The sequence below is a fragment of the Lontra canadensis genome, unplaced genomic scaffold (assembly GCF_010015895.1).
Source record: "Lontra canadensis isolate GAN:19392208 unplaced genomic scaffold, GSC_riverotter_1.0 scaffold58, whole genome shotgun sequence".
In the NCBI taxonomy this organism is placed as follows: domain Eukaryota; kingdom Metazoa; phylum Chordata; class Mammalia; order Carnivora; family Mustelidae; genus Lontra; species Lontra canadensis.
In genome coordinates, this window is record NW_022631052.1 from 11075370 (window position 1) to 11099435 (window position 24066).

The following is a 24066-nucleotide window of genomic DNA, read 5'->3' on the forward strand; positions in this document are numbered from 1 at the left end:
CATTCATGCTCTCATTTGTTCCCTTCATTCATTCATTCAAGCAATCAAAAAATATTTATAGAGCCTCTACCATAGGCCAAGCACTATTCTAACAGCTGGAGTCACCCCTGTGAACAAAACAGCAGGAAACCCATCCTGCATGGAGTGGGCTACTTAATGGTGGAGAGAGGTGATAAACTAGTCTTTGAATGAGAATTTCTGAGTGATAAATGCTCTAGAGAAAACTTAAAATGTGACCAGAATAGTGGGGGAGGGTCCTAAAAGCCTCCCCAAAAATGTGACTTTGCACAGAGACCTAAAGGACAAAAAGAAGTCATTTAGGTAACGATCTAAAAGTTGGGGGACATTTCAGGCAAAGGAAACAGCAGGTGCAAAGGCCCTGAGCAAAGTCAAGGAACAGATAGGAGGAAGCTAGCTTGCTGAGTCTGGGGTGGATAAAGGAACATGGGGACAGTGAGATGGGGCTTGGGCAGGGCCAGGTCCTACAGGACCCCCATCGCCACGGCGAGACGTCACTAGAAAAGATTTAAGCAGGAAAGCGGAACGGTCTGACGTGAGCTTTTCAAAGGCGATTCTGGCTGAGTTTGGGGTGTAGACGATAGCCAGACAGGAGGGGCATCGGGGAGGCCGGGCGGGAAATCGTGGTGGTCCGGAGGTGGCAGGGAGGCGAAGATAATTCTGAGTATAATTTGGGTTGGGCAGGTGGAAGGCATGTGGTAGCCCCGTGGGTGCCCCTGGTTTCCAGCTTAAGCAGAGGGTGGGTGGGGAGGTAGTGTCCTGAGCAGGGGAGTCCAGCCACCCCATCCCCCCTCTGCACCCCACGCACCCTCCTGCAGGCGCGGGGTGGGCTCCCGCGTGGTCACCGGCGAGCCGCGTGGGAGGTGGCTGGCGAAGGGCGCCCCGTGTTCCTCGTAGGTCAGGGGGCTCTGGCGCGGCTTGCCCAGCTCGGGCACGATGACTGGGGCGCCCCGGGTGATGGAGCCCCCCGAGCTGCCGGCGGCTCCCGGCCGGCTCTTCAGGCTCTCCTCGTAGCAGGCGCGCTCTAGTGCCCGGGCGTCGGCCATCACGTCCAGCGGGTGCACCGGCGGGAACGTGCGGCCGGGGCTGCCGATGATGGAGCGCACGTCGTGCTTCTTGGAGCCGGCAGACGACGAGCCAGTGTCGTACTTGAGCGGGGTGCCCTGGAGAGAAGGGGCTGTGAGCACCGACTACAAGACCACTCTGAGCCCCTGCTTCACAGCTGTGTGAGGGGACCACGCATCCCATCTCCAGGGGTCGAGGGACAAAGGACTTCGCTAAACCTAGATCAGCACAGTCACTGCCCTGCCCGCCCCTGTCCTGGCCCCCAGAACCACCAGGACGGGCTGCAGAAGGGGTACCAAGTTCAAAGGTCAGCCCTCCCCGAAGCAGGTGGGGGGCCCTCTGTTGGCCCCCACACGGGGAGAAGCCCCCCCAACTCCTCCATCAGTCTGGGACCCTCCAGGGCCCACTCAGTGCCATGCCAGAAAATTCAGCAGCAAAGCCCGGTTCCGCCTGGGGGGCCCAAGGCTCAGAGGTCTGGGCTGAGGCTTATTTGCTCTCTGGCCAGAAGGGGCCAGAAATGGGGGGGTCACAGACCAGAGCACAAGCCAGCTACCTGGGAGGAGCCCCGCCCTGCTGACACCAGCTTGGGGACCTGGGGTACAGTGGGGCCCCGTGTCTCTGGAGATAGAGCTCTGAGTTTGCTCACAAATATTTTAATCATTTTCATAAGAAAGGGAAACCCCTGGTTTTAAGAATGCTGTAGAAGCAGGCTGGCCTCCCTCTTGGGTCCACGAGGGACTCCCGCCCTGAGCCTGGAAGCCAAACCAGTCCCCTGGCATTGGGTACTTTCTGGAAGATGGCTTCTCCCGTTTCCCGGCACTACGCACCTTAACCCCAGCTGTGCCGGCCTCCCAGGATACCCTCCCCAGTCCTGTCCGCCCCATAGCCAAGCAGCCCCCGGGATGTTCCCACTCTCCCTCCTCATTCCATCGGGCTGCCTCTGACCACAGGAAGGGACAGTGGCCCTTCCATGTTTCCTCTGACCAGCTCCTTCCTCGCACGCTTGGAGCTGGTCACACCCTATCAGGCTGGGGCCTCTCGGGGGGCGCAGGCTGCGGGGGTGCAGCCTGCTGGTGGGGGAAGTGGACGCCCAGAGGCAAAGATGTTGCAGATCTAGGCACGTCTGGACTCGAGGTTTGTAACGGCCATTAACTTGCTGTGGGACCGAAAGCAAGTCTCTGAGCCTCCATTTATGCACCAACACGACGGGAACAGTAAGAGAACCACCTCAGAGCATGGTTGTGGGGGCGAAACAGGACGTGACGCCAGGCGCTCAGGCAGCCCTGGACCCAGAGCAAAAATCCAGTTAGCAGCAGCCTTTTATTTTCATGGCTAGCTCTGGGACCTGGGCAGGCTGCCTGCACGCTCCGTGCCTCAGTTTCTCCACCTGACGAATGGGGACAATGGGGAGGAACCTCAGGGGCGTAAACAGAACCAGAGGAGGTCAAGGATAAAGAGCCCTCGGCGTGGAGCCCGGAACGCACGTGGCCCCCTGCGGGGCCCAGGAACGAGCAGCTGTGCCGTCTCGTGCGGGGCACCCACGGAGTCGGAGCCTCAGTTTCCCTATCTGCAGAGGCCAGAGCAGCGGCTCACAGCTCCCCCCTCCCCCGATCCGGCCCAGCCTGCCGGGCTCCGGCGCCCGTACCTGCGTGATGGAGCCCTCCTTGAGCGGCCGCGGGGCCAGGGGCAGCTCAGGCGTGCGCCGCAGCTCCTCGCGCGGGATCTCGTGGATGGAGCGGCCGGCCTCCTTCACCGTGGCCACCAGCCCCTCGTGGGCCGGCTTCAGCTTCAGGGGGCCCAGGGCCTCCAGGGGTCGGGCCTTGTAGGCCTCGGCCAGGTCCCGTGGGGGCGGCGGGGGCGGCGGCGGCGTGCCCTCGCGTTTCAGGAGCTTGGCCTCCCGGCGGAGGTAGTCCTCCTGGGCCTCCACGTAGGAGCGCGGAATCCCTGCCGGGGAGGACGGGGCGCTGATGCTCGACTCCGCGGCCCGCCGTGGCCATTCTGACCTGGGGGCTCCACGGCCCCGCGGCTCTGCGGCCAGCCTGCCTGGGACCCTTCCCCACCCGCTGTGGGACCTCGAGCACACGACTGCGCCTCGCTGAGCCTCAGCCCCGTCACGTGTAAAACGGGACCAGTGACTGGGCACACCCAGTGAGGTGCTGCCGACGGAAAGCCCCGCAGGGGCCCCGCAGGGGCTGGCTCGCCACCGAGCAGCCAAGAGCGTTTGGGGGCTGCGGTAACAGCACCGTTACTGTGATACTGCGGATCCCACATCCGGTGACAGGGCGAGCAGCGGGGCCAGTGCCGAGCCCGGAACAGATGCTCCAAACAATGCCTGTGCAGGACAGGCCGACGGGCAGCGCCCCGCTCTCCCCTTCTGTTTCTCAGTAAGACAGACTGCCCTTGCTCTGTATTTCAACCTGCACCCGCATGGGCCACGGACACGTGTCACCCGCCACGCTGGCATGACCCCCCACCCTCACTGGCTGCGGCCGCTGTGAGGACGGCGGGGGGGCGGGGGGCACCTTGTGTGATGGACCCTCGGATGTGGTGCTGCTCTTTGAGATGATGGGGGCTGTGTCGCTCAGGTGGGATGGCGCGGCCCATGAGACCTGGGGGAGGGGCAAGAACGTCATGGTTACGAGGATCCCTCAGCCAGCTTCCGGCAGGGACAGGAGCTGGGATCAGAGCCACCCCTTCCCAGCATGGGTCCCTTCGGCCACTGACAGCCGTCCCCAAGACAGTGGCAGTGGGGCAGCACGAGATTCGGCAAGCAGTGTCCCATCTCCCAGGCCCTGCGCTGCCTCTAGAGGGAGCCTCAGCAAAGCCTAGCCTCAGTTTACCTATCTGGAAAATCAGGCGAACCATCCCACCACCTCCCTCCAGGGGGCGCAGAGACAAACTCTCTTTGCCGCTCGAAGCTACTAAGCTGCCCTAGGGCAGGTCCCAGGCCCGCTGGGGTTCTGTGTCTGCTGGGGCAGGGAGCCAGGCAGGATGCCCACCTTCGATGCCGGCCGAGGAGACGGCTCTGCTGACACGGCCCTCCATCATGTCATAGGTGCGCTTGGGGGCAGTTGTCTCGTGTGGAGGTCCTGAGCTACCCCTGCCATCCTCCTTGGGGCACTGGGACACCGACATGCCACCTGGAAACCAGACCGTGCTTGTGGTGAGGGGTGGCGGTCTGGTGCACGGGGCGCAGTCCCAGCAAAGCCGCTGGGGATCCGGGACAGGAGTCAACAGGGCCTGTCACAGGGCCCGGCTGGGCCCTCCTGAGGGAACCCACAGCCTGCAGGCCAGCTGGGGCCCCTCTCGCCAGGCTAGGGGATTTAACAGACACAAAAGCTTCCTACGTCCTGAACTCCAACCCACCATCAGCAGGTGTGCGCTTCTTACCACACACATGGCCATATGAGCCTATGCACAGACACGGCCTCACACGGGTGCCGGCTTGTGACACGAACATCAGTGCACACGTGTGCATGAGCAGGGGAGCGGAAAGGTACGGCGTGTGCACGACCATCTGGGTGTGAGCATGTGCACGTGCGTGCATACACACGCGGGCCTGGCCACTGAAGAGACTGAGGCCAGGTGCACAAATGGGCCCTGTGCCAGTCTGTGTCCACGCGCGTACGTGTGCACACACGTGTGTTCACTGTAACAAGTCCACATCATGGGGGGGCTGTCCACGGCAGACGTGGCCTCACCGAGCCAGGAGGAACCCTGGCCTGAGCACCCTGGTCCCCCAGACAGGCTGAGGGTCTGAAGGCCACCTTGCCCAGCAGGCTGGGGTTCCCCAGGGGCCTGTCCCTGCCCAGAGCGGCAGATGCAGCTCCCCACGGCCCCAGTCCTGCCCTGGAAGACAACAGGTTCTCCCCCTTGTTACTTCTCACGATGCACTCCACAGGCTACAAAGTGGGGGCCTACATACATACCGCGTTGCAGCTCTCAACTTTTCTTAAGACTAATCGCTGACGTTTAAACACAAAGATTTCAGATCAAAATGGACAAACAACTATACATACGTGTATATATACATGCATACGGAGAGATCGGAAGTCTAACCGGGGGGCTCACATCCGTACAAGGTGACAAGGGCCACTGTCCGGGCTGCCAGGGCCCCCCACCCTCACTGCCTGCCCCTCCCCTGCTGCCCCCTAACCAGGAAGCACAAGGGAGACGAGAAGCCCGGTGCAAATGGTCCCTCCAGACAAGAGCTCGAGAAGCACCGGGGCTGCATGGCAGGTGCGGAGACCTGAGGTGAGGCTGTGCTCACCCTCCCTGTGCACCTCGACTGCAGGCCCTTTGGCCACATGCCGAGCCTGGTGCCCAAGATGCAGCCCCTGGCCTGTCCCTCAGCTCCATGGTACCACGACCACTCCCTAGGGCCGAGGGGCAGGGGGCGCGGGCAGAGGCGGAGAGAGAGGAGAAAAGGTGCCCGCTCAGCAGAGGAGAGACGGCACAGGGCCCTGGAGGGCCAGCCCCCGAGAGGGCTGCCCGGGAGCTCACATCCCGGCTCTGTCCTCCCTCAATGCCCTCTGTGCGGGGGTCCTTGGTTGTGGCCCCTGAATGCAGGAGGGGAGAGGGGGCGAGAGGCAAGGGGAGGGTCACTATGGTCATCACACCCCGGTGGCCTCCTATAGGCTACCAACAAGAGCACAGCGTTTGCCAGGAGTGCTGGGCTTCAGTTTCCCCTGTGTCCAGCAGGGTGGGCCAACACTTCCTTGCTGTCGGCTTACATACCTGCAGGGACAGGGAGCTCACCACCTATCTAGTTGGGCTTCATGCAGTCACCCAACCCCGTGCTCCCAGTGCAGCCACCTCCACGGGCCAGACATCCTCCTCCCTGATCCCAAGCCTCCGTGTCTCTCAAGGGGCCACCATGGTGGCCACATAGAGGGACACTGGGTATCCCCGTACGGCCACAAAACCCTTCGCCCTGGTTCTTGATCACTCCGGCCAATGGGAGGGGCACAGAGTCCCCAGATGTGTTTTCCACGGACATCTGGCTGCCTTTTACCCTGATCGTGTTTTTCTGGACCCTTCTCTCTTGACCAGCTCCAGAAACACCAAAGCCTGGTGTCTGGTGACAAGCCGCGCTGGAGGAGTGGGTTTCCATGACTCAGAGTTCACAGGTACCTCCTGTGTGCATCTTGCATGAGCGTCCTGAGAGCTCTCGGGGGGCTTCCTCCACTGTGCTCCCCTAAGTACCCCGTGGGTACAGGGCCAACTTTTCTCCCGTGCCAGCAACCCTCCACATAAAGATTCTTTCCTGGGCATGGAAGACTCCCGCGGACAAGGAGGAGGAAGGCCGCTGCGAGCCCCACGAGGCCGCTAGCGACAGCACTCACCCTCGTAGGACAGGACGTGGCCCTTCTTGCCCTCGTAGATGACGTGGCCCTTGGGCAGGCTGTCCTCCCGGCTTCGGTCCAGGCGGCTGGGACTGTCCTCGCCGATGATCCTGGTGATGGTGCCTTTGTAGAGGACGTCGGCCGGAGTGCCCTGAAGGCGCAGAGAGGGTGAGCCCGGCAGCAGACCTACACGGGTCCCTCCGCCTCCACACATGCACGCGTGTGCTCATGGGTTCACCCATACACTGCCTGAGTGGGAGGCAACCAGCAGTGCGCAGCCACACGCAACAGCGGGCCACGGCTCATAGAGCACCCACGGTGTAGCAGGAACCGCAAGAGCCCCTCATACACATTCTCCCATTTAGGTGCTATCACCATGTCTGTTTCAGAGGGGGACACTGAGGCACAGAGTGTTCAATCTGACTTCATCCAGGGGCGCAGCTGGGACTGGGACCCAGGCAGTCCACCTCTGCAGTCTGCGTTCCAGCTGGTCCCATGTGGTATCACCTTCTCCGAGCCCCGACGTTTAACTGTTGACGGTCAGCTGATGGGGGTGCTGAGATGTGGCCCCCGTGCTGGGCCAAGGAACGTATCCCATGCACTCCCGTTTCCCAAAACCAGGGGTTCTCAACCTTGGCACCATGTCACGGGGGGCCAATTGCTTCCTTGTTGTGGGTGCCGTCCTGGGCACCCCTGGCCTGCACCCACTGGATGCCAGAGCTGTACTAGACCCCCCGACCTGCCCCCTTCTCCAAGGTGTAACGATCAGAGATCTCCCTAGACATTGCCCCAAGTCCCTGAGGAGGCAAAACTGCCCACAATGGAGAACCACTACCTTAGAGAGACTGAGCTCCCCGCTAGGGGAGGTATTCAAGGAGAGAGAAAACAGCCATGTGGAGTAGCATCCTGCCTCGGGCAGCTTCCATGAACATGAGTGTGGGGACCGGAATAGGAGTCTGGAGTCAGACTGCAGGATGGCAAAGAACAGCTTTACCAGCGAGTTGCTGTGTGACCTCTGTCAAGTCACGTTGCCTCTCTGATCCTATACATCCGTCCATCTACAAAACGGAGATAATCCCGGCATCTAGAATTCTCAAAGGCACTTGGCATAGACAAGCTGTCCCCAAGTCAAGATGTCTATATTCCATGAGCCGTTACACAGACGGACATGGGGGGTCCCTCTGTGTGCCGAGCCCTGGACCAGTGAGTCTCCCCATGGGAGCTCCTCTGCTGAGAAACCCCCTCTGGACACTGAGCAACATCTGGCAACCGCCTTTAACTGCAGATCCTGATCCGCAAGGAGAGGGACAGCAAGACACAGAATGCAGACGGGCTCCTCCGACTTCTCGTAGCAAATGCTCTAGCAGGGGTCTCCCCGGCGCCCTGAGCTACCTCTGCACACAGTGTAGCAGCAACACGCCTCACTGGGTGGTGGCGGTCCAGGGACAGGTGGGAGCACACGGCAGGGACATCCTCCCCGAGACCGCTGACACCAGGGCAGCTGCGAGCCAGGTCTTGGTGCTGGCGGAACTGGGTCTGTCCTGGGAAAGCAGCGGCTCATCGAAGAGCACAGTGGGAGACAGGAAGGGGCTCTCCTGCTGGGACTGAAGGCGGTCGATGTCCTCGAGCTACGCTGTTTACAGGGGCTTTCCTCTATGCCACAAACAGAGGACAGAAACCCTGAGGGGCTGTGACCCTGCCCTTGGGGACAATACACTGGACAGAATCGTGCAAGCGTGGAGACTGTTGGCCTGAGCCTGTTTCAAGGACGAGGGCCCTGCAGCCTCAGGGCACGGGCCCCGGAGACCTTCACTCCCAGGGTGGGTGGGAGCACCCAGGAGCACGGAGTGTTGGGGCTTCCTCGAGAGCCCGCTGGGTTCACGGATGTGTGCGTGTGTGGTCTGGGCATGATTTCGTCACTGCCCGGCAGCGAGGCTGTGGGAAAGTCTGACTCTCATGCATTTTGGCAGCTGCCACCCTCTGCCAAAGACAATCGAAGGGGTGTGAGGGACTGAGAAGGTGTGGGTCACCGTTGCCTGGAAACCCAGCGCGGACGGGTGCCCAGGAACTGCAGAGGTCAACCTTCGATCAACAGTGACGCCACAGAAAGACTCTGGGCAGTAACTTCTACAAGAGAGACCGTCCCCCGCTTAAGTGTGTGTCCCAGCAGGGACCTGAACACCCTGGCCTGGCTTTTGCCCCAGGTTCCTTGTTCTTTGCACTCGGCAAAGCCGCCTCCAAAAGCCTGTTATTTCAAAATCCGCAGCTTTCCCCTCTGTGGTGTGATCTGAGGCCACTGGAGTCGGAAACAGCTCACCGCGGGCCAGCCTATGGCCTGACGCTCCGCCATGAACATGCGTGTGGGCGGGGCACTGTGTGCCCTGCGAGCATGACTGCCGAGGTCCGTATCTGTCTGTCCCTATGCCCTGTGTCAGTGAGTGTGTCTGCATGTCTGCGTGAGTGTCTCTGTGTGTGAGCGTGTCTGTGCCTGGGCTCCCGGGCACACACACCGGTGCGTTCTGGCTCCCTGTTCTCCAGCACGGTGTTCTAGAGCCCGACGCAGCCGGGCACAAAACTCTGGGTCCACTACTCACTAGCTACGTGATCTCAAGTCTACCCTCTGAGCTTCGGTCTTCTTATCTATAAAACGAGCTGCGACAGCACCGACCCATGCTGGGCCCGTGTAACGTGTCCTGTCCGAAGCTCGGTGGAGGGAAGGAGAGCAAGCCCAGGGCCCCAGGAGGCAGTGACGCAGCCACACTTCACGCTCACTGGCCAGGGAGGAGAGCGCTCAACGAGCCCCAGATGTGCGGGGAGCCCCAGACCTCAGTCACGTAGAGAACTGATCCCCCCTCCCTGACACCAGGGGGCCTCTGGATCGGCTCCCCCTGCAAGGCCGGGGAGGGGACGATGTCATCCCACACTCCCGGCTGCGGACGTGAACGAAGCTACCACGCCGGACTCCAGCCCTTCAGTGGCCGACACCACACGCGGTCAAGGCCGGCACACGAGGAAACCTCTTTGTTTTCTGGGACTAAAGTCCAAACCAGGGAGGATGAGGACGGTGCGCAAGGAGCCACAGGGGTGGGGGCCGGCTGCGCCAGAGTGCAGAGGACCCCCCCACGACCTGGCCCATGGAGCCCCACCCCTGCTCCAGGCACCGCGGCCCTTGGCTGCTCCTTGCACGTGTCAGAGAGGCTCGCAGGTGCTGTTCCCCGAACTGGGAATGCTGTTCCCCCAAGAATCCTGCGGGGCTCACCCCCAAGCAGTCTCCCACACTAGCCTGGGCGGCCCCAGGTGTCCTTAATCACAGTGTTTTACTCCGTCAGAAGCACTGGATGCTCTGAGGCCATCGGCCCAGCCCTGCTGGGTCTGTGACTCTTGGGCTGCCTGCTGTGACTGCCCCGCCAGCTCCCGGGGACGGGCGAGTTTTGGACGCCACTCAGCACCTAACATGCCTGGCCCCGAGCAGACAAGATAAATGACCACGAGGCAAATTGCCGCTCCATCTACCATGACTGGTGCCGCACAGGGACGCCGGAGGGAACAGATGGCTGGCCCACCGGTCCCCCCTCCAACCCTCCCCAGGCAGGCGGGGCCCCAGACACCTACGTGGGTGATGGAGCCACGGTACGTGATGGGGCTCTCGGAAGGCGCCCGCGCGCCGGGGGTCCCCTTGGTGATGCTTCCTCCTGGAACCGAGCCCAGGGATGTCCCTGAAACACACAAGACACAGGGGTACAGGGTGTCTGCAACCCCTTCACGGGGGACTGTGCTCCCGCTGACCTGCGAGGCCCCTGCTGTCTCAACACAAAGGGCCACTGCCCCTCAAGAGGCGAACCGTTATGAAGAGGGGCTTTGGGACCTTCTGGGAGAGAACGAGGCTCAGCAGATTTTGGATAAAAGATCCCGTTCCTGCCTCGACCCTCCTCCAAAGAGCGGAGGGGCAGCCGCTGGGGGTGCAGGACAGACCCCGGGCCCCATGCCCGCCCCTCACGCCCTCACCTCTCAGTACGGACGTCTCCTGGGCTGTGGGCACCCCCAGGCTCTCCGGTGGCCCAGCCTGGCCCCGCGGGGACAGCTGCTCCTGCTTCACTCCGCTGTAGGGCGCTGGGGATGGGCGAGAGCAGTGAGCCACGCACCCCTGCAGTAGGGGCTCAGAGGGAGGGCCCCCACCTAATCCTGCCCAGGGGCCGAGCTCCAGAACAGCCAGGGATTTGGAACTGCCCCCCCTGCCCTCAAGTTCAGGCCATGGTTCCAGCGGCCAAGCGGCTTTCCCTCATGCCCCCAACACGGACCCCCAGAGCCAAGCCTGGGCCATCCAGGAAGGGGAGCGCGATCCTTACCCAGCTTCTTGGGGTCCATGGCGAGGGGCAGCCCCATGGTGATGGGGCCCACAGGGGCCTTGGCGTGCTCAGAGTATGGGACGTGGAGTTGCACAGACATTCCCTGTGAGGGACAGAGGTCATGGGGTCAAAGGGGCCCTCACAGTCCCTCCACCCCACGCCCGAGCCCAGCCAGAGTGCCCTGACATCCCCTTCCACGAAAGCCCGAGAGGAGATCACATACAGGTCGGGGGCGCTGGGCCTCAAGTCCGAGTGACCACGGACAAGTCCCTGGCTCTCCTGACCTGGGTCTCCTCACCCGTGAAGTGGCCGGTATGGTTTCAAGGGAACGGTGCACGCACGGGGGCTGGGACGGGGCAGACCCCTCGCCCTTGTCCCTTGCCACACAGGTAGGTGGGGTCGGGGAGGCCAAGGGGCGGGGAGTCACAGGCTCACCACGTGCTATGTGTCTAGTGCATTCAATCTTCAACTTCACAGAGGGGAAACCGAGGCACAGAAAGCGTAGGTAACTGCCCCAAGGCCACACAATCTGCTTGCAGAGCCTCTGCTCTTGACTGCCCCAGAGGCCCAAGGTCCCGAGTGCCTGGGACAAGCTCCAGCCAGCTGAGGCCCCAGCACTGCTGTGCAGAGGGATGACCCTAGCCCCTTGGGTACCCAGCTCCCGATGTCCCCACTTTACAGATGGAAAGACTGAACCCTCAAAAGAGGAAGGAGCTGTTCTCCGGGGACCAGGACACACAGACACTTGGAGGGGGGGGCGCCGAGCCTCCTGCCTCACCTGGGAGATGGCACTCATTTGCCTCTCGAGGACGCTGGGGTGCTTAGTGGAAGAGATGAGGGGCGGTGGGTTGGAGATGGTGGGTGGGCGCGGCAGCACGGGCCGGACACTGTCGTGGAGGCCCAGGGGCAGTGGGTGACCTGCAGGGCACACATTTGTCCACCTCAGGGCCCCAGCAGTGGCTGTGGCCCAGATAACCCCCCCCACCCCAGGCACCTCCCTGTCCACACGTGCCCCTGCTGCTCCTCCCATCTCTGTCCTGATGAGCCCCTGTGTCTTCAGTTCAGACGTCACAACTCAGGGAAGGCTCCCTCCACCCTGTCACAGCCCAGTCCCTGGCCCGAGCCACCCCCCCACCGCCCCCGTCGGGCCCAGACCCGGGAACTGGTCTCCCCATTGCAACTTTACCCAAACCTCCCCTCCCCTCAGTGATAGCCCATCCCCCCACAGGAACCGAAGGATCTTTCTAATAAGTCTATGGGCTCACATCCTCCCCACCACACTGTAACCTTCCATGGCTCCCCAGCGTTCCCAGAATAAAGTCTTAACCTCTGACTTGGGCCTTCTGGTTCACCTGACCTGGTGCTTGTGGTCTCCCCAGGCTTTTCTTTCCACCTGTCCCTTCTCCAGCTCTAAGTCACTGGTAGAAAACAGCCCCCACTCTAGAGCTGCCCCTCACCAGCACGAGCACCTCCTATGACTCCCTATTACCAGTGGCCCCGATCTTAATCCTGCCAATTTCTCAACTCTCTATAAATCTCCTCCTCTCCTTTCACTGACCAGACCATCCCTCCTGCTGGGTCCCAGCAGACTCTAAGCTCCTTCTGCACATGGTTCCAAACCACTGCACGGAGCTGGCACCCAGTGACCCAGCGTGGCACCTGAGGAGCCCAAGCTTGGGCCAAGCTACTCACCAGGTGGGGCGTAGGAGAAGGCCGAGGGGTCAGGGGCGTGCGGAGAGGCCTTGATCACCTCACGAGGGGGCACAGGGAAGGGTAGGCCTGACGTCCAGCACGGGGGCTCTGTGGGCAGCTTCTGGCCCTCAGGGGCAAAGGCCGGGAAGAACACAGGCTTCTCTGCTGAGGGGACGAGGGAGGGCAGTCAGCCAAACTTGGCCCCCCTCGGGGACCCAGTGGCCCTGCCACGCCTGCTCAAACAAGGCCCTCCTGTGCCCACAGCACTGGCCTTGGGCAAGGATGGGGTCCCGGCCAACAGGAATAGGGGTCTGTGTTGGGAGCCGGCCCCACCCTGAGCCCTGAGCCCGCATGATCCTAGGGAGCTTCTAAGTCCCAGGGTGCCAGGCAAGCAAGGCGCGTGGACAGAGCTTCAACGCAGGGGTTGGCAACCGGAGGCACGGGGCCTGCCGCCCATGGACTTGTCTACAGTAGAGCTGAGCAGCGGCCGCAGAGACTGGCTGGCCACGAAGTCTGCAGTATTTACTGTCTGGCTTTTTCTAGCAAAAGCTGGTTGGCCTCTGCACAGCGAGGAAGGCTTGCTATGATACATATGCCCTGGCCGGGTGGCCGGAGGTCCAGACGCTCGGGAGAACCACCCCCAAGGCAGCCGTTTGTCGAACAGGGACGACGTGCCAGGCACTGTGCTAAGCGCCCCACGCGGGCATGGACCCCAGGAGGCTCCTTAGTAAGCTCGTGCGAAACAGACTGCGGCCAGAGCCGCCATACGGAGCGGGAAACGGAGGTACAGACACACGGAGGCACGCTCTAAGGTCACCAGCAAGTCCCTGGCTCAGTCAGGACCTGACCGCTCGCCAGCCCGTGCAGCCCAGATCACACAACGGCAGGGCAGCGCCCTCCCCTGCCCAGGCCTCCCGCAGACTGGCACCTCTCAAGGGCATCGTATGCGCCAACTTGCTCATCCTTGCTGCACCCGGAACGTTACTGCTGCCATCCCCGTTTTTCAGATGGGAAAACTGAGGCCAGGAGAGGGGAAGGGAGGGAGGTCAAAGGCCCACGGCGGGCAAGGGAGGGAGCCTGGAGCCCAGGCAGTCAGGCTACAGGCTGCAGTCCGAGCCTTCACTAGGCGCTCTGCCCGCAGGAGGGTGAATGACAGCTGGCCCCAGATTCTCAGGCCTGGAGGACGCCCTGTGGCCAGGGCCAAAGGCCAGGGGCTCGGGTCTGTCGTCATGCTGTTCTCCCGCCCACCTCCCACTCTACTGAAACCTGCCTCAAGCTCTGAACCTCTCCCTTGAGAACTGGCTGGAAGACCAGTCCCAAGAGAGAGAACTGGCTGAGAAGTTGGGCAGGAGACACAACTTGGAAACGCCAGAACTCTCTAGGCCCTGGGACAAGAATAGCAGGCAGGTGTCATCTCTTGGGCCACCTCCAGATGACAGAGGGAAGCTCTGACAGCCCCCGGAGCTGCGGCAGCCAAGTGTTAGCATCGATTAGTGATGCCTGCTGTGGGCACAGCCGGTGGCCGGGGAGGCGTGCGTGCTCCAGATTCTCGCCCCCCACCCAGAAGAGACCGCAGTCCCCCTGAACCTGTGCCCTGCTGAAGTGGGCAGCCCACAGGAGAGGGTCACAGGGGCAGGGAATCCCCCCGGGCCTCGGCTTGTCCAGCTATCCAGTCTGAGTGCTGCTCGCTGCAGCCCCACTCGGGCTGCGGTGGGCGGGGGTGGGCTCCGGGGCTGGAAGGGAAATCTGGGGTTGGGCCAGGCTGGGCAGGAGGCCGAGAGCCTGTAGAGACAACCTGTTCCTCCAGCTGTCCCCAGGGGAGCTGAGGGACTGGCTTGGCTGAGCTGCTCCATGCAGGAGCCAGGCAGTAGGGAAGGTTCCTGCAAGACTAGCAAGGTAGTGCTGGATGTCAAGTTCACACTTGTGCCTAAGGGCACTGAGCGGCGGGGCAGACCCCACAAGAAATGCACGCAGTGTCTGCTACCCGGGGCGCCGTCTGCAGCGGGGAGCCACTCCAGGAAACAGCACGACCCGAGGCCAGACTCAGAAACCACTGGTGTTGGCTTCCTTCCTTCCAGGACAGGGTCTATGACCTGTCCCAGCAGGCCCTGGCCAGCCCTGTGTGGTGCCCAGCCACCCATGGACAGCAAGCACAGCCCTGCTCAGGTCTGACATGGGCTGGAGCTGTTTGGGCCCCTGACATCACCGCACAGCCAACCCCTGGGCTAATGCCCCAAAGCCGGAAGGTCTTCCAGAGCCAGACCGCGCTCTTGCCCGGCAAATCCCACCCCTGTCACGGGCTGTCCCGGCCCCAATATGGGGGCCAGCTGGGTCCTGAGAGCAGACAGACAGCCCGGCCTCACCCTGCCTCGAGTTCGTCAGCAGGTCCCCCTGGCTCTGCCTCTGAAGCAAACTCCTCACGCACCCCCTTCCTCCCCACCTCATGGTCACCACGCAGTCCAGGCTGGCACCACGGTGGTCAGGAACGGCACTGTGGCCTCCTCCATCTGCCCACAAGTCCCTGGAGCCCTTACTCCTCAACAATGACCGGAGAGAGAGAAAGAGATCTTTCCAAAATGGAATTAGATTCTCTCCCACAAGACAAACACATTAAGTCTCCTCCTAAAAAGGCTTCTTCCATACCTGAGACAAAATCCACATGGTACCATGTGCCTACAAGGCCCTAAGCAATCATGAGCCATTTCCCTCTCTGATTCTCTATCCTACCCTCTTCCCGGCCACAGCGACCTTCTGGCAACTCCCCAAACACATCAAACTACCCCAGGGCCTTTGCACATGCTCTTTCTGCTGCTTGGAACACCCTTCCCCCAGATCTTCCCATGACTGAGTCATCATCTCCACAGAGACAGCTCCTCTGAGCCTCTCTTCACCCTGCTTTGTTTTTCAACTGCGTGAACTAACCTAAAGTCATCCTGCTTTCTTATGCGCATGCCCTGGCTTGCGGTCCTTCTCAGTCACATGAAGAGTTCCCTGAATCAAGGACTTTGTCCAGCTCGCTGCTGCACCCCCGGGCCCTGGCCCAGCACTTGAGCATCATAGGTGTTCAACAAATGTCCTGGTCCGGGGGCCGCAAGCCAGCCCGTGTACGGGCCGGGATGCAGGCCTGCCCCTGCGGGTGGCATCGGAGACTTCCTGCGGCAGGTGGGAGTGGCTGCAGGGAGGTGAGGGGGCAGGCTGATTAAACAGGGGATGTCTGGCAGGCCCGTGTCACTTGTGGGAAGCATGCAGCGTTCTCCTTCAGGGACAGCCCCGTTCTTTGTCCTCGGGCAAGCAGCACCACCCTCGAGGCAGCCTGTGGCCCAGGGCCAGCCTGGTTTTCCAGAGAAAGGCTGCTCTACCCAAGAGGGTGCAGGCGGCGCCTGGCCCCAGAGCCCACCCCTGTGCTGTGCTGCTCAGGGAGGGTGGGCGGGGGGGTCCTGCTGCCCTCCGATGCTGAGAGTGGCCGGCAGACGCGTAGGCCGGCCCAGCTCGGGGAAGCCTCCGGAGGGCCGTTGCCCATCACTTGTGACGCACACGGCAGGTGCGGCGCGCCGGGCTGCCCCGGGAAGGGGGACCCTCTGGGGATGCAGGCCTGGAACTTCTCGCGGCCAGCGGGGAACGTGAGGCAGAGGCAGACAATCCAGAGAACAAGAAACCACGCCTTGCCTGTCCCCCGACCTTGAGCTTCACGTGGCGACCATAAAGCATGCCCTGGGCAGCTGCTCAGGGAATTACCCCCGCGGGCACCCCAGTGAACCCAGCGACCTCGGGCTGGGATAAGGTCAGGCTGAGCACTGCAGGGAGCAGTGCTTCCTACCCAGGCCCCAAGAGCTGCCGCCAGCTGGGCGCCGAGGCTTGTCCACGGTTCTGGGAGCTCACGGGTGGGCTGAACCACGGGGAGTCACAGGCTGAGCCACAGACGGGCTTAAGCGCATACGCAATGATCTGAAAATGTTTTTAAGTTGCCAACGTTGAGAAACGGCCCCTCAGGTGAAAACGTGGATTTCTGGCTTCCCCGGAAGCACAACAGGGGCCATCCTGCTGTGGGGTGACTTGGCTGAAAGCCAGGATGGGCCTACCTCAGAGAGAGCAGGGGTCCTCTGATTCGCCCCTGTCCCCGCCGTGCCCTGCTGTCCCCTCCACCCGTCTGACCCCTCTGGCTGGCCCACTCTGCCACTCCGCTCGGCGTCTGCAGCAGCTGCCCTGGATGCATAGACACCCCTACCCCTCGCCCCTGCAGGCCCCCCCCACTCACCCTCTTTGTCGGCAGGTGGTGCGGGGCTCCTGCTTTTCCCTCGAGGGCTGCTGCTGGGCTGCTGGGGGGAGTCGTTCTCTGGCTGCAGGGGCTGCGGTGGCGGCGGGGCGGGGGGAGCTGCGTCCTCCCGGGGGGGCTCATGGACTTTGCTGACCTGCTGAGAGAAGCAGGGGGAGGTACATAGCTTCACAGGCTGTCCAGGGGCCACTTAGCTGAGGAACGGCTTTCCGGGCCCCCTACACATGACAAGCCAGCCTGAGAGCCAAGGCAGTGAGGTGCCCAAGGGCACACGGCTCAGGGACAGGAGAGCAGGTTTTCGCGCATCCCAGCAACCCAGTGGGGAGCCCATGCCTGGGCCCCGAGTCTCTGTGGGTCTCAGAGAGATCAGCATTGACAAACGGGACTGCACCCAGCCCTGGGGAGCCAGCAGTGTAGCCCGGGCCGCCCTGTGCACCTCACTCCGAAAGCCCCGGTCAGCTCAGAGCCCCTCAGCCCACAGCTCCCCGCTGCACTTGGGGAAGCTCGGGCACACTTGCTCAGAGAGGGGTGGTTGGCAGCGGCTGGGCCGTGGTGAAGAAAGGCCTCCCCCAAGGGCCTCCTGTTTAGAGTGAGGCCTTCTCCCCAGGGTGCTGGGACCTGCCGTCCCTGGTCTGGGGGAGCTCTGGAAGACCCCCGGGGGGGTGGGGGAGCCACAGGGACCCTGCCCAAAGGCCTGCAGGGGCGCCGGGCCAGGAGGGCAGAAGGCAGCCCTGCAGGCCGCAAGTTCCCTCGTTCCCGCACAGCCCCACCCGGCTCGCCTGCTGGCTCCCTGGAGCCGTTCCCACCTCATCTCCATGGGGATTTCTCCAGGAAACAGGAGGCTGCTGGGAAGGGCTGGGAGGAGTGAGGCTGCAGGTGCTGCCCCCCCCCGCCCCCAGGGGCTTTGCGCCTGCCCTGATCCACTGTCTTCCCGAAGCAGAGGTGAAGGGTGGGGGGCACGGCGGCCGCGGCCTTCCTTGGCAGGAGTCCCGGGGTGCGAGAGGGGGCACCTGGGCACTCACGATGGGGGGTATGGCGGCCGCCCGCTGCTTCAGCTGTTTCAGGTCCAGAGGCTTCTGGGGTGAGGCGTTGGCCCTGGTGTCGCTGGTCGGGGTGAGGAGGCTGGGCCGTGGTGACAGCAGCCTGAGGGAGAGACGAGCATCAGCCCCGGGGGCTCACAGCTGGCTCTCCTGGCTCCAGCCCTGCACAACGGGGGCTGGAGGCGCCGCCAGAAGTGAGGCACGTGTCCAGGGCCACCTGGCCCAGGAGACCCACCAAGACTCTGGGAGTGGGGATTGGGGACAGACAACTCCTCCCTCCCTCCTCTGGGCCCGGAGACCCAGGCCGGGATCAAACACTGGCCTGAGACAGCCCAAGCCAAGCAGACTCCCAGGGAAGCCCAGCGCAGGGCCCGAGGCATGCGCGGCCCTTTGGAAGCTGTAGCAACGTGGAAGAATCCACTGGATGAGGGCTCGGCGAGCGTCAGACTATCCATCGCACGCATGTGAGAGGCTCGGGCGCCAGGGCATTGAGCGGAGTGGACCCCGCTCACTGGAGGACAGGAGCTGGAGAAACTACCCACGCAACTAGAAATCTCCACCAATTGCAACCTCACATTGACCAAAGAGCTAAGAGCAGGTAGACCGCAGCTGCTCAGCTGGTACACGGTCTACACCAGCCAGAAGTGTGGCCCAGAGCTGAACCGGGCCTGTAAATGCTTCATTCCCCAAAGCGAGCTCATGTCCACCTGCTGCGGACATATAGAACTGGGCACCTGAGAGCGGATGCCAGGGGCAGGGTCCCTCCAATGTAGGGCTGCAGTGTCTGAGGCACCCAGGCAGAGCCTGCCCTGTGGGTTGGGGCTCCTGAGGGGTTCATAGATGTCACCTCCTTCAGGAAGTCTTCAGGGATTTCTAGGAACTCCCAAAGTACTGGGCACAGCAACCTGCCACAAACCCTGTCTGGCCCCCCAGTTGGCATGAAGTCTTCAAGGTGGGAACTCAGTCTGCTGCAGCCTCAAACCCCTGTCCACCCACCAGGGCTGCCGGGTTCCTGCCTAGCTGCTGACTCTCTCCTGCCACCTGCACTTGCTAAACACACAGCAGACCCAGCGCTGTGCCTAGGGAGCACAGGGACCTGGTATCCAGTCTCAGCCTGCAGGACGCCACGGCAGATGACCCAACAGGGTGCACCAGGGCATCGGCCACAGGCTGGGATTCACCCAGAGGGCAAAGCTAAGGCCGGGTCCCCAGAGCCGGAGGATCCTGTGGGCACAGCCCCCACTGTGCTCCGCAATCATACCAGGTGATGCCACGCGCGGACTGTAAGCCACAGCCACTGCCTTCCAGGCGAGAGCTGTGCTAACCAGGACAGGGCTCACGCCTGTCCACGACCCTGCAGCTGCTGCCAGACCCCCGGCGACGAGGAAACCACGCCTCCTTCTGCAGATGGAGCCAGGCAGACACCTGACTTAGGCCTAGGTGCCCTCTGCTCTCGGTGGCGCAGCCACAAAGCCATGGCCATGACAGGCTGTCCTGCGGTTACCTGCCTCCTACCCACATCTGCCACACGCTCGGCTGAGCAGACACAGACACGGCGACGCCTGCTGGGGCTGCCTGAGGCACAGAGGAAGGTCGTCCTGACTTCTCCATGCTCAGCTGGCCTCCATGGTCCTCCCCACCTGCTCGCCCTCCCTCCCGCCCTCACCTCTCCACCTCCCCAGACCCTGCTCGCCCTCTGCTCCCCAGCTCTGGGGCCTTTCCTGTAGCTGCCAACCCTCCCTGCTCTCCTGCACTCAGGCCCCAGGGCCCTGGCACCCTAACAGGCCTAAGCAGAGACGCCATCAGCTGTCCTAACGCTTGCCACCTGCCTCGACGCATACGCCATGCCCGGCCTCCCCTCCCCTCTGCCTCCCAGCACCCATTTAAACCAACCCACACTTGTAAACGTTAATTTTAAAACGAGCGTGCTTTGGAAGCAGTCCAGCCGTTCCTCTAGAGGCGGAATGCAGTCATCACCCGACCTGGCCATCCGGCTCCTGGGGGTTCGCCCAAGAGAACAACCTGTTCACGAAGATCACAACAGCACCATCGCCAGAGCCAAGAGGTGCAAACCACGAAAGTACCCCCAAACGGGGTCTGTCCACACAACGGACTGCGATCCAGCCATCCCGAGGAAGAAGCAGGACACCCGCTACAACGTGGACGGACCCTGAGAGCCCAATGCTGACCGAGAAGAGCCAGACGCGACGGGCCACGCGCTGTGAAGGGAGCCACTGATAGGAACTGTCGAGAAGGCGAGAATCCACAGACAGAAGAGAGGCAGGTGGAGGCCAGGGGCTGGGGGCGGAACAAGGAGTGACACTGAAGGGCACGGGTTTTTTTCTGAGGTGCCGGAGAAGCTCTGGGTTCAGTGGCAGTGACGGCTGCACACCGCTGTGAACAGATTAAAATCCACTCCCCCGCACGCCGTGTGGCTGGATTGTATAGTCGGTGAAGGATGGCTCCCTAAGCCGTCATGAGACGAAAATAGAGAACGTACTATACGCTAGCCATGAAACCAAGAGTTTGATTAACTGTCCTGTTTCCACGAACGACGAAATGCCGTATTTCACAGGTGTACAGAAATACAAAACTACTATAAGACACAAGTATTAAAGTTAAAAAGTAACATTTCCTATCAGTTTAAGTATGTTTTTATAACACATATAAAGCGAAGTCTTTGCCAGGGAACTAGGGCCTTCCCCTCGGGCCTGGGCCCTGCCTTGGTTTCCCCACAGCTCCTCGCCCAGGGAGGACCAGTCACATTAGAGAGCAGGGCAGCAGAGACTGCCCCTCACACGCTCTCAGCAAGCCCCCATTCGGGGCACACCCAGAGACCCGGACTCCTCCTTCCTGAGTGTCCCACTGAGGGAGGCAGGAGCTCGGTTCACGAGAAGCCTCCCGACGCCCACCTGCCCACTTGCTGTAAGAGACCAGCTTCCAAGAGCAAGGGTCTGGGTTCAAGTCCTTGACAAGCCTCAGCGATTGGAACCCTGAAAGGAGTAGGACTCCCAACTTCCCTCGTTCCAGCCCCCACAGCGGGTGAGCACTGCTCCAGGAGCCCTCCTCAGGGGCAGCCCTGCCTCTATGCTCTTTCCTTTGTTTTCTTGGAAGACAGCAGCTTTTATTTTCCTCTCTGGAGTCCCGGGGGGAGGGGGGAGGGGCTCTCGGAGCCTGGCACCAGGCATGTGACCCGGGAGGAGAGGGGAAGCTGGCAAGGCAGCTGGGAGCGGTTCAGGGTTCAGGCTCCCAGTTCAAAGCCCACCTTCAGCTGGAGGACAGAACCATTGTGCTTCAGTTTCCCCATCTGTAAAATGGGCATGAGAGCAGCCACCCCTGCCCTCCCAGGACAGTTCTGTGGGTGGAACAAGGGGCAGCACAGGAAGCACGGACAGCAGCACCTGGGACTGAGCGGGTCAGGCGATCTTCACATCACTGTGGGTTTTCTTCCCACACTGGAGGGCCAGGGCTGGGGGAAAGGGATGGGCAATGGGGGACTGGGGACACCCTTGGTCTGGACACCCTCTCTGCTAAGCACCCCCCTTGGCTTCCCTATGATCATCAGGCTCCGATCATCCTCGCTGCCATACATGGGGCTGGAGGGTGAGGGAAGGCTGGTTATGAATTGTGTCTGCATAGACATGGTTCTGTTGCTTCCTGTGAGGCCAGGTCCCTGCCCACCTGTCACCTCCTCTCCTGCCCTCTCTCTCGTTCTGCTCTGCCACAGGCCTCTTTGCCTTCCACTGAACATAACCTCATGCAGCCACAGGGCCTTTGCACCGGTTGCTCCTCCCACATCTCCCACTATAGGCTCTGATGATCCTCCCATGCCACCTCCTCAGAGAGGCCTCCCTGACTGCCCCATGCATGGCCCCTGCCCGGCGCCCCTAATCTTCCCATCACCCAGTTATCAACGTTCCCTTTGGGATCCCAGTGGGATCAGGGCTCATCTGTTCTGCTCCCAGCATCCCTTGCACGTAGAAGGGCCCCTGGCAAACACGGGTACTCAGTCAATCATTTACAGAATAAAGAAATAAAAGGGAAAGTGCTGCTGAGGTTCCTTCAGAATTTCCGGGGTGCAGGGGAAGAAGCCACACTCCAGCCCACTCTCGGAGTAAACTTTCAGTGTTCCTAAAGCAGCTCCGCAGGCAGCTAACCATTCACTGAGCACCTAGCATGTGTGGGCCTGCCCCCAGGCTGCAGTTTACGCTATGACGTCCATTATGCTCACGGGAAGCCTGAAAGTGGGGACCCCACACCCATCTCAGAGAAAACAGAGGCCCAGGGAAACGGGCTTTCTGGGGTCTCAACCCCGCCAGAAAGTGCCCAGGCACACTCTCTGGATACTGGGACAGAGGAGGCCAGGCGAGCTCAAGGCTTAGCCATCAAAGCTACCATCTCTGGTCGTCAGCCAAGAAAACTCCCAGGCAGAGCTGCGTGGCAGAAGGTGATGGAGAGTCAAAGCAGAATATGATTTCTCTCTCCAAAGGTTGTCTGGCAGGGGCTAGAACGAGATGCATCCTGGGCTCGTCCAGGGACGCCCAGCTCACCACACCAGGGCTGCCCAGTGGGAAGGAGGGCCGTGGGCGGCCGGCCAGGACCCGGGGTCGTGCAGGGGCCCACCCGTCCCGCCAGCCCTTCCGGGAGGCCCTGGCTGCCAGGGCCTGCTCTGACGCATCTTGCCTGCGCGGCTGTGGCTGGGGGGAGAGGGGGTGGCAGGCGGCCAGCCAGGAAGAGGTCAGCAAGCTGGCCCAAGTCCAGCCTGGCTCCAAGGGCGGGGGACCAGCCTCGGTCACACAGGGTGTGACAAACCAGGTGTCCTGACTCCCAGCCCAGGGCCGCCGTTCCCCAGGGATCGAATGCTGGACATTCAGGCCGGAAGAGTGGAGAGAGCCAGATCCAGCTGGGGGAGGGAAGGACACGTCCCTGGGTGGGGCTGTTGGGGGAGAGAGGGAGGCTGGAAGTAGCCTTTGGGGCTTCAGGCCTGGCCGGAGGGATCCCGGGGGCTAGCGGGGCTCAGCTCAGCCTTCCCCGGTCCCCAGTCTTGGCCAGAGGCCATGTGAACCCAGGAGGCTGCTTATCAGCATGGTTGCCCCATGAGCTCAGCACTCTTCCCGCTAGGAGCAGAAACCCGTTTCCATGACTCCGTCCCTGTGGCCAGCACGAGCAGGGTGGGGAGCCGCCCGCCCTGACCCCGTTCCCCAGGCACAAAGAGTGAGCGGAGCAGCCGGTCCCTGGCCGGGGGCCCTTCCCGGAGGATCGGGCCCCCGTGCGTACTGTTCCGAAAGGCAAGGAGCTCAGGACCCCCCGAGCCCTAAGAAGCCTGTGGCCGGGCCTTTGCTGGTCACAGAGCCACCCAGCAGACTACCTTCCTGACACGACGTGGGGAGGCTCCTGCCAGCAGGGGCTCCCAGGGAACCCCAGACACACAAAACACGGCTTACTTCCTTTTGTGGAGGAAGACCCGAAGAGCTCTGGATGAATCCAACTTTCACATGAAATGTTCTAGAACTTGCCATTTTAACATGCCCCAAGGTGAATCACGGGGCAGAGGAAAGGCTCCGAGTGAACTCTGCTATTTGAAAGTCAGATTTTCCTCCCTCTCACTCTGCCCAGAACTTTTCCGAGACAGGAGAGGAGAGACAACAGACCGCACTGTTTTTAGTCAAAATAAAAACGACCAGCCTGCCTCACTAGAAAACATTCCTCCAGCGTCCAGATGTGGGTGGGAGTGGGTCTCTGCACCTCTGCCCTCAGCCAGCCCCAACTCAGGGGTATGAGCTTTGGTTCTGGCCAGGGGTTTCAGGGTCCTCAACCATCAGTCAAAATCCAGTGCTCCAGGGGCTCGGGTAAGAGGTGGGGTTGGGCACCTCACCCCAGGAGCAAAGACAAAGGTAAGAAAGGGAGGAACACAGCTCAGAGATGGGGGCACCCAAACAGGACGGCACAGGGGACCCCAAGGCCAGCCCCGAGTGCAGCCTCAACGTCTCAGTCAACTTGAGCCAGGACGGTGGCCTCCAAGTTCCAGCACCTGGACCCTAGGGGGAGGGGACACGAGCCCCCAGGGGTCTCAGCAGTGTGTTACACAAGCAGCCACGGGCAGACCCGCACCACTGTCTGCAGAGACACGGCAGCCATCTCCCAGTGCCTCTCTGACCCCCACTGACGTCCCCGTGTTGGTGGCCAGCTGCTTTCCGAGCCCGAGTCACACCCAGCTGAGCAGGGCACTCCCTCCCCTGAGAACAGACTGCAGCCCCGACCTGGCCCGGCCTGCTCACCCTCAGCGG

General features: G+C 62.0%; 1 protein-coding gene across 16 annotated transcripts in view; it reads right to left on the reverse strand.

The window, feature by feature from the left end:
* Positions 1–24066, reverse strand: part of NCOR2 (nuclear receptor corepressor 2) — a 207171-nt gene that overhangs the window by 15788 nt on the left and 167317 nt on the right. For 14 of the 16 annotated variants that reach the window (XM_032876484.1, XM_032876474.1, XM_032876473.1 and 11 more), the window contains 12 exons: positions 17762–17882; positions 16722–16878; positions 12467–12631; positions 11553–11692; positions 10775–10877; positions 10434–10538; positions 10041–10144; positions 6429–6579; positions 4083–4223; positions 3606–3692; positions 2729–3027; positions 827–1181 (listed from right to left, as the gene is read on the reverse strand). In XM_032876484.1, coding sequence (XP_032732375.1) covers positions 827–1181; positions 2729–3027; positions 3606–3692; positions 4083–4223; positions 6429–6579; positions 10041–10144; positions 10434–10538; positions 10775–10877; positions 11553–11692; positions 12467–12631; positions 16722–16878; positions 17762–17882 — 1928 coding nt within the window. The remainder of the gene's footprint in view (positions 1–826; positions 1182–2728; positions 3028–3605; positions 3693–4082; positions 4224–6428; positions 6580–10040; positions 10145–10433; positions 10539–10774; positions 10878–11552; positions 11693–12466; positions 12632–16721; positions 16879–17761; positions 17883–24066) is intronic. The other 2 variants (XM_032876478.1, XM_032876479.1) reach the window with 2 other exon arrangements.